Here is a 13,362-nt window from a genome sequence, read left to right as displayed (position 1 = left end):
TCTTATTTACTTTATAAAGAATTTGTTTTGTGATTATTGATTATGAAATAACCAATATCAGTCAGTCAGAAATAAACAATCTAATACTGTGGTGTGTGCTACTGATGTCGACAGATTTAAGTAGTATGTATCATCAGTCGAAAGTGAAATACCTGGCGGCATAAGGCTAAGAAGATCAAAGTAAAGAGAACGAGAACAAAGAATGATCGCTGTGGAGACCAAAGAACAATGAAGTTTGAGATGTTTGACTGATATTTCCAAAAGGAACAGTCAAGTCTGAGACGATTGATAGACATTTTGCAAATGAAGTTTTTACTGTATTATTCTCAGATTTTGCTAAGATGTTCTGTAATTTTGTGTTCAATTACATTCGATTGTCCCCACTTGTATTCTCGTTCACTACAATACTTGAGAGAAACTTGTATCATATGGCGTTGCTAAGTAAATTCATAAATAAATAGGCGAGATCAAAAAGGCTTACAGTTCACAAAGTTCTTCAATGATGCTTTCGTCTTATATCTTTCCTACATCTTCAATTTTTTGTTAATTATGGTCCAAACAAAGCAAGAATAACAAGATAAATTCATTTCATTGCTAATCTATTCAATCATTTCTAATTAATAATGGAATATTGAATATAGAAGAAGTCAATTGTCAATAAATGATGAATAGGTTTTTAGGAATGTAAAAGAAGTTTCAAATTAATATTAGTAACACGTTTCCTTCCAAATGTTTGATGTGTTCTAGAATATGTGTGGTAATATTAATACGTAATATAATGAAAACCTACGAAGTTTAATAAGAAAAGAGAACTTGTAAATTAAACACACTAGGTTAATAGCAGACCGCTTTTGAGTACAAAATTCAGTCTTATGCCTACTAACAGCTGAAAGTCCCATGAATGTTAATAAGATGGAAACCAATTGTTTATTGATCACTTTAAGACGTTCGTTGCGTCAAAGTTATACTCCGTGTCCAAAAGATGACATATTATCGAACTAAGAAGGTTATTTCGTCCTTCTAAAGGAATATACTCAATAAAACAGATTGAAGCCCACCTCCCTATCCTTCAAATGCACATACCTTTGCATGTACATGTAAACTGATAAATGCAGTTGGTGACGTATAATGGATATTTGTCTACGTTTGTTTGTGTGACTGAGAATAATGTCGTGCATTATGTGACCTATGTTGCAGCTGAAAACGCTCTTTTCAAAGAGGTTTTTAGTTTTCGATTAATTTTGTTTATTATTTGATCACCTCTGAATGAATAACAATCAGATAAAAACCTGTTTCTTTTGGGGCTACTAAACTACTTTTTAATTTCGGTAGTTAGTACTATATTTCTATATAAATGATTGAAGATATTTGTTTACGTGCAAACAAATATTTATATTTCATTATACTCCTTTTTGAGATTTTCATTAATCCATATTTACAGCTTACAGGATACTAGCTGTGAAAGTTTAGGTATTGGCCACTTTAGGTTTCTTTCCGCCATATATACTTTTTGCAGGTTCCATAATTTATTCTAGAAATTTGTCCTTCAAGCTGATAAGTTGTGACCTAACTTGTTTATCAACTGTAATGAATATATCACTTGTGAGTTTGTGTGTGACTGACTGTTCCTACTAAAAGGTTATCCCTTTTTATTTCTATAAGTTGTAACTGCGTTCACTTATTAGTTCATTGTACTACATGTTGTTTTCAAATTTATTGAAACATCAAAAATATTTACTTTATTACTGAGATTATGTGGTTTAATTTCTGATGGAATTCCCATCACAAGAACTAACCAACCGCAGTTCGTATTTCCAGATCAATGTAGGAAAATTCTAGTCAAATTAAAAACCTGATTGAATTACAATGCAAAGCTTAATTAAAAGGTGTCTTGTAAAATCAGTTGATTGTCGGTCCCATCGAAAAATTTTTTAAAAACACGACAACTAGAAGATAGTTTATGGGATAAATTAATCTTTTTTAAATATGAATGATTCATCAGTGGTAAATCACAATTCTCAGTATCGATTTATATTGTATAGATAAGTATTAGCAGTCGTAAATGAGTTCTCAGACGGTTAATTCTCTCTATCTTAGATTGATCAACACTGGTTTTAAGTCTTAACAAAGATACCATTATTTTATTTAAAAGAAACCATAAGTCTTGCATCCTACTATTAAACATTACTAATTACAAGTAAACAAATGTTTTTAATTCAATAGCTGAGATCGTAAATCAATTGACGCTAGATCACCATGGAGAATTCAGAAGCACTGGACGGCTGTTTCGTTCTATTATGGGACTCCTCAAAAGTGTATATCCGCGATCCCGCCCCGCGGGATTTGAATCCAGGACCTGTCGGTCTCGCGTGTGAATGCTTAACCTCTAGACCACTGAGCCGGTCGGCATCCAGCGGTGTTAATGTCTAACTTCAACTAATCCAGGAAATTGAACGACACGCTCACCATTGTCTTCAGTGATTTACTATCTCACAACAGACCCGGTTGAACTCCAATGGTCACTGCTTTTCACTAGAACTCCAGGAATTGTTAAATTGAAACTTTTAAAATTGGGATTATTTTTTAAAATGTTTATTTAGAAATGTCTTCACAGAGACACTGAAAGGAATAATGCAAGAATGAGCCGTTGAATTATCTTTTCATTTGATATGTAATATAAGTTTGTTGTAATAATAATTTTTAGTGATATATATTGCTCAACATTATTTATAATTGAAACCAGATCTTAATGGTGGGTTATGTAAAACATTTTAAAAACAAATTATTAACTCAGTATTTTGAAACGGTGATTGAAACAATACCATAAAACAATCAAACGTTTAAAAAAACTTTTATTTTTGTGGTTATATGGTTACCTCAAATAATCTATTGTAATGTTAATTGTGGTAATAGATTATTCCAATTTTGTAATAAATTTAGTTGATAAGTGGAAAGAGTTTTACTTTTTCTTTAATCGATTATTTTAAGTAGGGATGATATTGAAAGAAAAACAAATTTCAAATGTTTCAATATTTATTTCAATGAGTTATTTACAGTTGTAGTTTTAATAGATTATCAGTATGATTTAAATTATATTTAACTTTTTATATTATTGTTTTAAGGTTACAATACAAAGTCGCAATGAAAAAGGTGTCAGTACTCAGTCGCCTACTGTGGCTTTAGGTTATTCTAGTGAAGCTATGCCAACAGTTTCACCACCGGCACCTACTGTTATAAATTCAACTGTTCAAGGAGTTCATTTAAAGTTAAAGATAATAGAAGCTAATCAAGTAGCTGATATTAAAGGATTTTTTAGAGGTTATCGAATTGAATGGTGTGATGCAAGTTTAGATCCAGTAAAATGTGATGCATTAAGACAATTTAAAGTAAGCAAAACAATATAAATTTAAAATATTTTTACGGGGAAAAAACATGAATATACCCATGAAGTAGAGTACCATTAAAAACAATTAGATGGATTAGATATGTGAATTACATGAGAAAGGTTTAATTCAAAAGAAATGGTTTGAATAAAGTAAGAACAAATATTGATGCAGAATAGTATGAATTCATAATATTTCGAGGTTTCTCGTCAGCTGCTTACAACCAAATGTGTATTAGAATTTTACATTGAGATAAGAAATGGTGTGAACCAATTGACACAAATGAATGTAAATAATTGGAATGACAAAGGTTTACAATAATAGCTATATATATTTATGCAAGAACAGGTCAGAGGTTAATTGGTGTTAGAATTAAGGAAACAATTCGGGGTGGGTGGTGTAATAGTTGAGTAGAGTTCATAAATTGTGTAGTTTAAAGGTAATGAAGAAATCATGGAATTAAACAGTGATAAGATAGGTTACGTAATAATGAAATAGAATTTTAAAAGTTAACATAATTTAAGAGGACCAGTGGGTGGAAATGTGTGAATGAAAAGTTGGCTTAAAAACTCGGTAATGGGGGAGGAATATAACACAAAATAAATATTTTAAAAATAAATAAGTGAATAAAATGACACATAACCAAAAAACGAAAAAAAGGAAGAAAAGTGGATTACCAGGGTGATAATAAGTTTATTACTGTCTCTTTTTGAATACATAAATCCGGTCTAAGTTTCTTTATCGCAATCGCTTCAGCAAAACGGAGAGCAGTTGTACTTTGTCTGCTGATAATTTTAAAAGCGTGCGGAATGTCGATGGTATGCCCGGTGTCAAGTAAGTACCGAGCTATTGCACTGTTGAGAGCCCTAGTCCCTCGCAGCCTCAAGTTCTTTGGAACATGCTCAGAAATGCGAACATGTACTCTTCTCTCTGTTTGTTAGATTATTTTCTTCACAGTTATCAACGGGATTATTAATAACTTCTAGAAGAGATTCAGCCTGCCTATATTTTGTACCAGTTTCGACAAGAGCTGCAGACATAGAGGTCCATGATAAATTAATACGGTCAAAATAACGACTAACTTGTTAGTATCCAAACAACTCGGTCTTGAAGTTTATTCTATCTATATTATCAGTGAACTTACTGCTGGAAACAGACTTTCCTGATAAGCTACATTAACTTTAATATTTAAATCCTTGAAACTTCTCTACTCGGTTTACTATTTTCAAAAAATCGTTTAACACAAACATTTCCCTATATTTATGATAGTCAAATTCATTGGCCACGTCATTCCGAACTGTTCATTACGTCTATCTCATCTTTTGCTTTCGAACTACGTTTATCACACTCAGATTTCAATACAGTTAAGACTTACACGATGAGAAGTAAATAAAAGAGGAATTAATTTTTTCTCTTATTGTACCAACCACGAGTTGTACCGATGTGGAACGATACATATTCGAAAAAGCCCTACAATGATAAGGACTGGGTGACTAACCAACTTAATAATCAATAAATTTCGATTAGTCACGAATTCTAATTGGTTATCATGCTTGGAGAGTGAATATATAACTGAATCAATAGTGCAATTCGTTCATTTGTGAATAGTTACCAGTATTTATAACTAAACCCTGTGAATGACGTAAATATGATATGGTCAAATAATAAATAAAGTATGGGGATAACGCTGAAAGAAAAAACATTTAAAATATTAGATTTCCCGTTTTCACTTTCCATTTTATTCATTATCTGTTATTTTAACTTTTCCCGTAAAATTACTTAGGATATAATATTTCGTGTACCTAGTACTCCAGTTCTTTATACCAATCGTCGACGAAGATCTATAGAAACGATGGAGAAAACGATTGATCATCCAAGTACAATTGAAGGTGATATTTTTCATGCCTATGAATCAGTTTTGGAACGTTATCTACCTGCTTCTAGAAAAGCTTATTATAAATGGCTTATGCATTCCGCAGTACTTGATGAACCGAATCCTATTTGCAAAAGTACTCCCAAAAGAAATATATCATGTCCAGGAGCTGGTTTGTTTCCTCGAGCTGCTCAGTCACCATCTGTACTTGGAGATGCTTATAGCATGTTACTTGCTCGCAGACCCCGCCAATCTCTTTCTCCTGTTAGCCCAGTGGATGAACAGCCAATACAACCAGAATTTAATTGGGGTATGAGCATAAACTACTTGCTTACTGGAGTTCCTGGTGCAACAAATATTAAACTGTGGATTCGGGTTCTAACTAATAAATACGCTGGTCCGGCTAGGTAAAAATTTATCACTCGTAGACATATTCCCATTGATAATAATTTTAAAATTGGCGTATGGAAATCCAGTATGTTTTAATTAAGAAACATAAGTATTGTTTGAATAAGCAAAATAATTTGTAGATCATTTTTTACATATCTTAAAATAAGTCATTTGGTTTTATTTTATACAAACGACCTTTTTCATTTACATAAGTCGGAAGTTTTAATTGTTAAGCATATAGTAGTTAAAAACATGTGGATATATTCATAGAAATATCGATACTAGGTGGTTATTTTACCCAACAAAACGGGATAATCGATTTTAAAGGATTCAGAGCCATGCCTTAATACGTGTTAAAGTGTAAAAAATTTGCCAATAAAGTAACTGGCTGCTTATACCGTATTCCATTTGGTGTTACCTTGCTTGCTACTTAAATAATGTAAACAATGCTTGTTAGACGATCATTTGTTGAATAGTACATTTAGTTGTGATCTCGTCGTTAATTTATTAGATTGTATTAAACTATTTGTTTATACATCACAACCGATTTCAGTTTTACGATACTTAATTATTATGAATTTAAAATGTTGAAAATATCTAAAATAATGACATGTGGTTTTTCTTTCTTATTAGTCCTATTGTAGAAGTAATGACATCAGGTGGTTTATCTGGTCCAATATCCAATTTACAGGCAGATGCAATCAGTGTTAACTATATCGATGTATCATGGTCTATACCAACTGAACCAAATGGATATATTATAGGCTATGAACTTGAAGCTATGGAATGTTAGTTACTTTATTGTTTAATGGATAATTTTATTATAAAATTATATCGTTTCAAAAGTTCATTCTCTTACTGACTTTCTTTATATATTTGAGTTATACCATGTCATTTTACTGAGAATTTCAGTTAGTAGAATTATACTAAGCTCATCGCCATGAAACAAATTTTTTTTTAAGTATGAAAGTTTTTTTCTTCAACCAGGATTTTATCTTAATTTCATTGTCAAATATTCTAGTCAGTTGTTTAATTGATTTGGAACTATCAACATTGTAAATGTTTAGATACTGTTAAATAACATCAATTCTACCTGCTTGTCTACTACAGTTGTTTTTTAGTTCTATGTATTATATGAAAGACAATGTTCAATAACGATACTATCTATCTACATAGACTTTAAAGGTTCGTTAATTTAGTGCATAATTTTCTTTCAAAACTATCACTTTAATTGAAACATATAATTCGAAAACCGTATTTGTAGGTTTTTCACTTTAATAAATGAGAGATATTAACTTCATGTCTGTCTTCTATTTTCCATAATTTATCGTCTTTATTTTATTGTTTCTACTCCTCAACCGTTTTCACGACTAGTAATTAGCAATTATTATAAGTTTTAATAATTCTGTTATTAATACCTATCAGATGGACAGTTATATGTACATTACCACTTTTTTTTACTTGCTGATTATCACACCACTACCTTTCAATACCTGATTTTCGTGAACAATTCATAACAAGTTACTGCTTAAAGTTTTTGACTGTATTTTCAAAGTTGAATTCACGAGCCAATCTAAGCTAGACCATTATCAAAAACTTTTAAGCACTGAATAACCGTTTCGTCCTAGTATGAGACCTCCCAGCATTGCGCATCTACTATCTCGCATACAGGAATAAAACCCAGGACTTTCGGTCTCGTGCATAAACGCCTAACCTCTAGATCACCGAGCCCGCATCCAACGATGTTGATGCCTAACTTCAAGCGATCCGTTATCTTGCGCAACCCTTCATTCATTGTCTGAGGTGGATAACTGTCTCATACATGGGGCGGGTTTCCAGGTTTTCAATGGTGGTCTAGTTTAGATCGATTCGTGATTTCAACTTTGAAAATACTACAATTTCCACAAATACTCAAAATTTATATTTAACTGTAGACTACTATCTTAGCAAATAAAACTTACTATGAAAACGATCGTACAGCTTTCTTTGCTGAATTACCTCCTTTCTTTTTCAGTGACACTATTAGTCTCTTTCTTTATTTGATATGACGTTCCTCACATAAGTCCAAATTCCAATCGTCTTTCCTGAAATATTATAGTATTGATTTAAAAGTACGGAGGTATATTTTAATTAGTCTCAGTTTATGCCGACGTGTCTCAGTATCAACAAATTATGTTTATATTAAATATTTCTCCCACAGGAATTAGGTTACATGTGTACTCAAGATAGAGAATATAGACCACTGATACTCACTTCGATGGTCTAGAATAAATTGCCCCCTGGTAATTTGTAGGTTAGTTATTTAACTTTGGAACGAAATTTGAATCACTGCCCAAAATTTTTAAAATTCGGATTGATTTTTTATTTAGTGTCTATTTGTTTAAAAGTTACATATCTCCCAGACTTACTTTACAATGAATAGATTTGGCACAGCAATTCTGTTGCTTCATGACAATTGACAGTGGAATTTTTATTTAACAATATTTACAGTAAATGGTTTGGACGTTGGCTATGGATTTAGATATCCTCCAATCACAGATAACTCTTCAACATCCTATCGAATGTCCCGATTGAAAGGAAACACAACATACCGTATAACAATATGGCCAATTACGGCAGCTGGTCTTGGAGTTGATAATTTTATTGACATACAAACAGCACCAACTGATCAAGGTAACTGAACTTAGGAAGCAACGCTTTTCTTGCTATTGCTAATAGTATCGTTTGTTGTTACTTTTTCATTAATCATTTATTCACTTGAAATAGTGGCTACTTTTATATGAAGATATATCTAAGTCAAGATCATTTTATGCATCAGTTAATGGTAAAATCATAATTGCGTTTTTATTTAAAATTAATGAATTGACTAGTTTTAGAATATAACACCAAACTTTCCTTTTATTTATGTATCTTGTTTATTATAAGTGATTATTGGATAGAACTTGATTTTTTTATATTACCACTTATCCTTGAATCTGTTGGATGTTAGTTAATGCAAAGTTGAAAATTGTGTTTAATTTTATTCTGAATGCAAAATACTTTTCAGTATCCATATGTATAAAGATTTACTGCTTTTTTAATCGCTCAATAGTGCTATGGTTTCAGTTGGCAGATATCTAGTCAGGCAAACAACTGATTTCAAGTATGAATGTTGGAAATATTTTTTTCTTATTATTATCATAAATTTTCCAGAATGTGATTTTAATCACCAACTTGATCATTAAACGATTATTTAGCTAGTTGCACACGCATGATATTACAGATCGAAAATAAGACCAGGTTAATTAGCAAGGTATGATTAAATCACAGCCAAAACGACTTTCTTTTCGTTGATTAAGTGTAATAATATACACAATAAAACATTATGCTCTTCTGTATGATTTTAAAAAGTTTTATCGCTTTTCTTGCATGTTTATTCTAAGATAGATTAATATCTAAAAGTTTTTGTAATATAATTTGGGATAATACATCATGAAAGCGTCTTCATGATAACTAAAAATATTCTGAAGGTTTATCATTTTCTTGTAATAGCTGATTGATGCGAAAACCAACGATGTTATCTTCTTATTATGTTGTTGTTTTCAGCTCCTAGTCCACCAACATTCGTTATTACTCATGTGACTGAGACTGGATTTACTATTATATATGAACCTAGTCATGTTGGTCTACCAGGCACTGTATTTTTTGTTCAGTATCGTCAACCTGGTATTGTTCATTGGTTAGAATCAGTTCGTACATTTATAAACCGGACAATAACTGTTGATGGACTAATGTCAGGTAAATAAGCAAGAAAATAAATTTTACTGTGTTAGCATATGGATGTGATGTTTTCTTCAAAAGTTTTCGTTGTTGCTGTGTACGTTTAGTGTTACGTAAACATTTGGGGTGATTTTTAATGTTGAACCTTTATTAATGTACTTATAGTGAGTAATGAATTAAACATTCTGTTGATTATTTTAGGAATAACAAACCCAACGAAATTATATAACATCGTTGACATATGTGATGGATTTAACTGAGTGTCAATCAAATTAAATTTGATCTATCAATAAGATAGGAAATGAGGAACCTTACTGAACCTTAATAATAAGGTTAAAAGTCATTTAAAAGCTCCCAGTGGGTTAGATAAGGAAAGACATATTTTAAACACACATTACTCAATTGTACATAAATTTGGAAACTGTCGGCATTTTGATTCTGACTGATCAACTAATCGTAATCACCACGGTACACTAGGAGCAGGGTTCGCTTCTATCTGAATTTGGTGATAGATGGAACTAAGAAAATGTAAATTAACTAAACAGCTGTCCAATTACATCTAATGTTTACTGTTTATTTTTTAATTTTGATCTTGTCTTGAAAAATGTCTTCAGTTTAAATAACCCTAATTAACCAACTAGCTAAGAGTTACAGTTTTTTTAAAAAGTTCCTGTAGTATTTATTATTTATTCAAGAATAAGGATAGTTTTCTACCTTTCCAGTAGCTTAGCCTATATATTTTTATTCGACAAAATATGTCTTAATCAACGCTAAATGAAGGTAGATCAATTTTGCTTGAGAGATATCTGAATTTTCTTCATAACATTCTTCTATGAAACTATAAGAATAGCGGTATTAACAAACCAATTATATTTTCCATATAAATAACTGTACAGGTATTTGTGTGCTTCAATCTTTTAGATTAAACTGTCAAAGTTAATAAGTTAAGTCTTGGTGATAAATCGAATCAATCAAACAATGACTGATGAGATTTGAGTTATTCAACTGGAAATTCTGTTACATTGATTTAATGCCTTTAATTATAAACATATATTTGTTGAGTTATGATATATTTGATGAAACATGCAATTTATGTATGCGTTAATTCCATAAATAACGTTAAAATGGTAATTGGAATCCTCAAATGCTCAAACATCATGTTAAACTATAGATAATATATTTTTATATAGACAACATTACTAGTGAATGATGGTTAAATTTGCATGACAAATGTGCTTCTGATTAAAGAAAATAAATCAATCCCTCATTAGTGAAAGTTACTTTTTTAATTAGAAGTGAATCAATAAATTTGAAGACTTCAACTTAAATATCAACTGACTCATGATATTAACCATTGACATTACTTTAGTATCCACAAAACCCATCTGATATTAATCAACATATGCTCACTAGTGACTGGCTTCAAGATGTATATCCTAGAGTTCTAGTGAGAAGCAGTGACCAGTGGAGTACAACCGGGTCAGTTGTGAGGTAGTAACTCACTGAGGACAATGGTGGGCGTGTCGCTCAATTTCTTGGATTAGTTGAAGTCAGACATCAACACCGTTGAATGCCGGCTCAGTGGTCTAGTGGTTAAGTGCTCGCGAGGCGAGGTTGTGGATGCGCATTACTGAGGAGTCCCACAATAGGATGAAACGGCCGTTCTGTGCTTCCAGGTTTTCCATAGTGGTCTTGCTTCAACTGACTCATGATCTTAACCATTGAAATTACTATAATATCCACAAAACCCATCTGATAATAAATATTTGTTGTAAAAAGCCCAATAATTAAGATACTGAGTTCTTGCATATCTCATTTTATCAATAAATTTGCCATTGTAAGTCACTTTTAATCCGTTTTATGTGGAACAATAACGAACAGTAAATACTCAGTATGCAATCCTGTTTTTTTTATTAAATTTACCTGATACAGGACTTGACAACTTTGTATTTCGTTGCTTCCGACCAACTAGTAATTTCAGTTATTCGATCTCCGATCTTTCAAATTACTTAGAGTTAATTCATTTTTTGTATTGGTTGTTTGAATCTTCCCGTTGATGTTTAGGGCTGTTATTCACCAGACTTTTATTAGCATATGCGCATCCTGTGTGGATTGCCTCGATATTTGCTTAAATAGGACAAAACACGCGTCCTGGATTCCACTGCTAACTACCATCCATCTCTGGTTATAATATTTAGAAATAATCTGTCAGAACTTATATTTATCGTTTGATATGTACAGTTAAGTCATCATCCTACAAATTTACTTGATATAATGATGGATATGAAACATATAACTTTTCACTACACAGACAATATATCCCGAAGCGTAAGAAAGATAAAAATCAAAAGAAGATACCAGTAAAAATTATGGTCACATTTGTCAAACACGTTTTTATATTTGAGTTTCATATCAAAATTCTGACTGTGATTAATATTGAATATCACAATTATATTGCTGTAGAAATAGAAGTTTCTCTAAAGCTCGGTGATGATAAATATGTTTTATTTTTTACTCAATGGAATGTTGATCATGATTTTACCTACGGGTTCAACCAAAAATACGCTTGTTAATATCGGCTGAAAAACTTAGTAAATGATACTTTTTGGGTGGCAATGAGTAAATTAATCAAGCTTATTCAGTTCATTGTTCATTTTTCCAGATACAACGTACACAATACGAATGGTTGCGACTAATGGTGATGTTTTGTCAACAGCAAGTGAAGACAGAGTGATACACACACTAGGTGGTCCTAGTCCAGGAAGCTTAGCTGGAGATAGCGGAACATGGTTTATTATTGTTTGCACTTTGCTACTTTTCTTCATAGCACTACTTATTCTGTTAATATTAGTAAGAAAACGACGACTTGAAGTTGGTAAGTAACTGCTATTATATAATGGATTTAAAGTATGCTTCAATACATTTTACTGTTATATTACTTATAGCGAATGGATGTTTGTTCGTTTTCAACATTATGTTTTCATGAAATTGATATTTTGTCATTAAGAATGAAAACGGAATTCAGTAGATTCTTATATATATCGTTTTTTAGCTGGATAAGGGCTTGTCTCATTAGTTTTTATACATATATCTCTTTGCTTAAAATAAATCATATCTCATTAATGGTATTGATAGAGAACGATTAGCAATGTAAATTTGAGGCGGAAAGAACCAGGTTGTTGCTGTGTTTTGATATATTTGATATAAAATCAATCGATGTAATTAAACAACTGAATTATTTACTAAAGCAATTTGTTTTATACAGTATAACAGACTAGTTAACTCCTTGAAGTGTTTTTATTCCAGACACGTGTGTATCATGATTTAAAACCTTGCTGAATTAATCAGTTGAACTGCTCACATTTAAGCACACGCTTCTATGAAGTATGTAGGAGCGAGACTGAATCACTAAAACGATATATATGATAAATCCTGAAAATTTAAAGCATCAGTAGAGTATACTTTGAGAAAAAGAATGAAGTTTGTTCTGTTAGCGATCAATTTACTATTTTGTGATAATCAATATTGAGCACTCGAAATATAAATACTCATGTTCCTATTTTCTTAATTTTGCAAACTTTAGTTTGGTGGTTGGTAAAATAAATTTCATTAATCTCAGGATACTATTTAAGTTATTGTTGTCACTTAAGCACCAACGTTAATACAATGACATATTTCATGAAAAAATATAATATTAAACTGATAAAATGTTATGTTAAAAAATCAGCGAACATTGCAACCATGTTCACCTCATAGATTTCTGATATGTAACAGTGGAATTACTGTTAGTATGCTTGAATCAAAATGTTATGGGTACGGAATCTATGTGAAAGCGAGTGGGATTTCTAATTAGTTTACTTTTTAATGTTATTTTTCATGACATGATGAGTTCATACCTAGTTATTAAACGAGCAGTCAGAGAATAAATCTATCACAATATTCCTATCTTTTATTCGT

General features: G+C 31.4%; 1 protein-coding gene across 1 annotated transcript in view; it reads left to right on the top strand.

Moving 5' to 3' along the window:
• Positions 1 to 13,362, top strand: part of MS3_00010198 (uncharacterized protein) — a 47,760-nt gene that overhangs the window by 17,791 nt on the left and 16,607 nt on the right. The window contains exons 14-19 of the mRNA XM_051218562.1: positions 3,123 to 3,386; positions 5,167 to 5,663; positions 6,280 to 6,434; positions 8,137 to 8,319; positions 9,232 to 9,423; positions 12,068 to 12,280. Of these exons, the coding sequence (XP_051074885.1) occupies positions 3,123 to 3,386; positions 5,167 to 5,663; positions 6,280 to 6,434; positions 8,137 to 8,319; positions 9,232 to 9,423; positions 12,068 to 12,280 (1,504 nt within the window). The remainder of the gene's footprint in view (positions 1 to 3,122; positions 3,387 to 5,166; positions 5,664 to 6,279; positions 6,435 to 8,136; positions 8,320 to 9,231; positions 9,424 to 12,067; positions 12,281 to 13,362) is intronic.

This window comes from Schistosoma haematobium, chromosome 1 (assembly GCF_000699445.3).
Source record: "Schistosoma haematobium chromosome 1, whole genome shotgun sequence".
In the NCBI taxonomy this organism is placed as follows: Eukaryota; Metazoa; Platyhelminthes; class Trematoda; order Strigeidida; family Schistosomatidae; genus Schistosoma; species Schistosoma haematobium.
The sequence above is the reverse complement of the archived record's forward strand: the minus strand, read 5'-3'. Positions and strand labels throughout refer to the sequence as shown.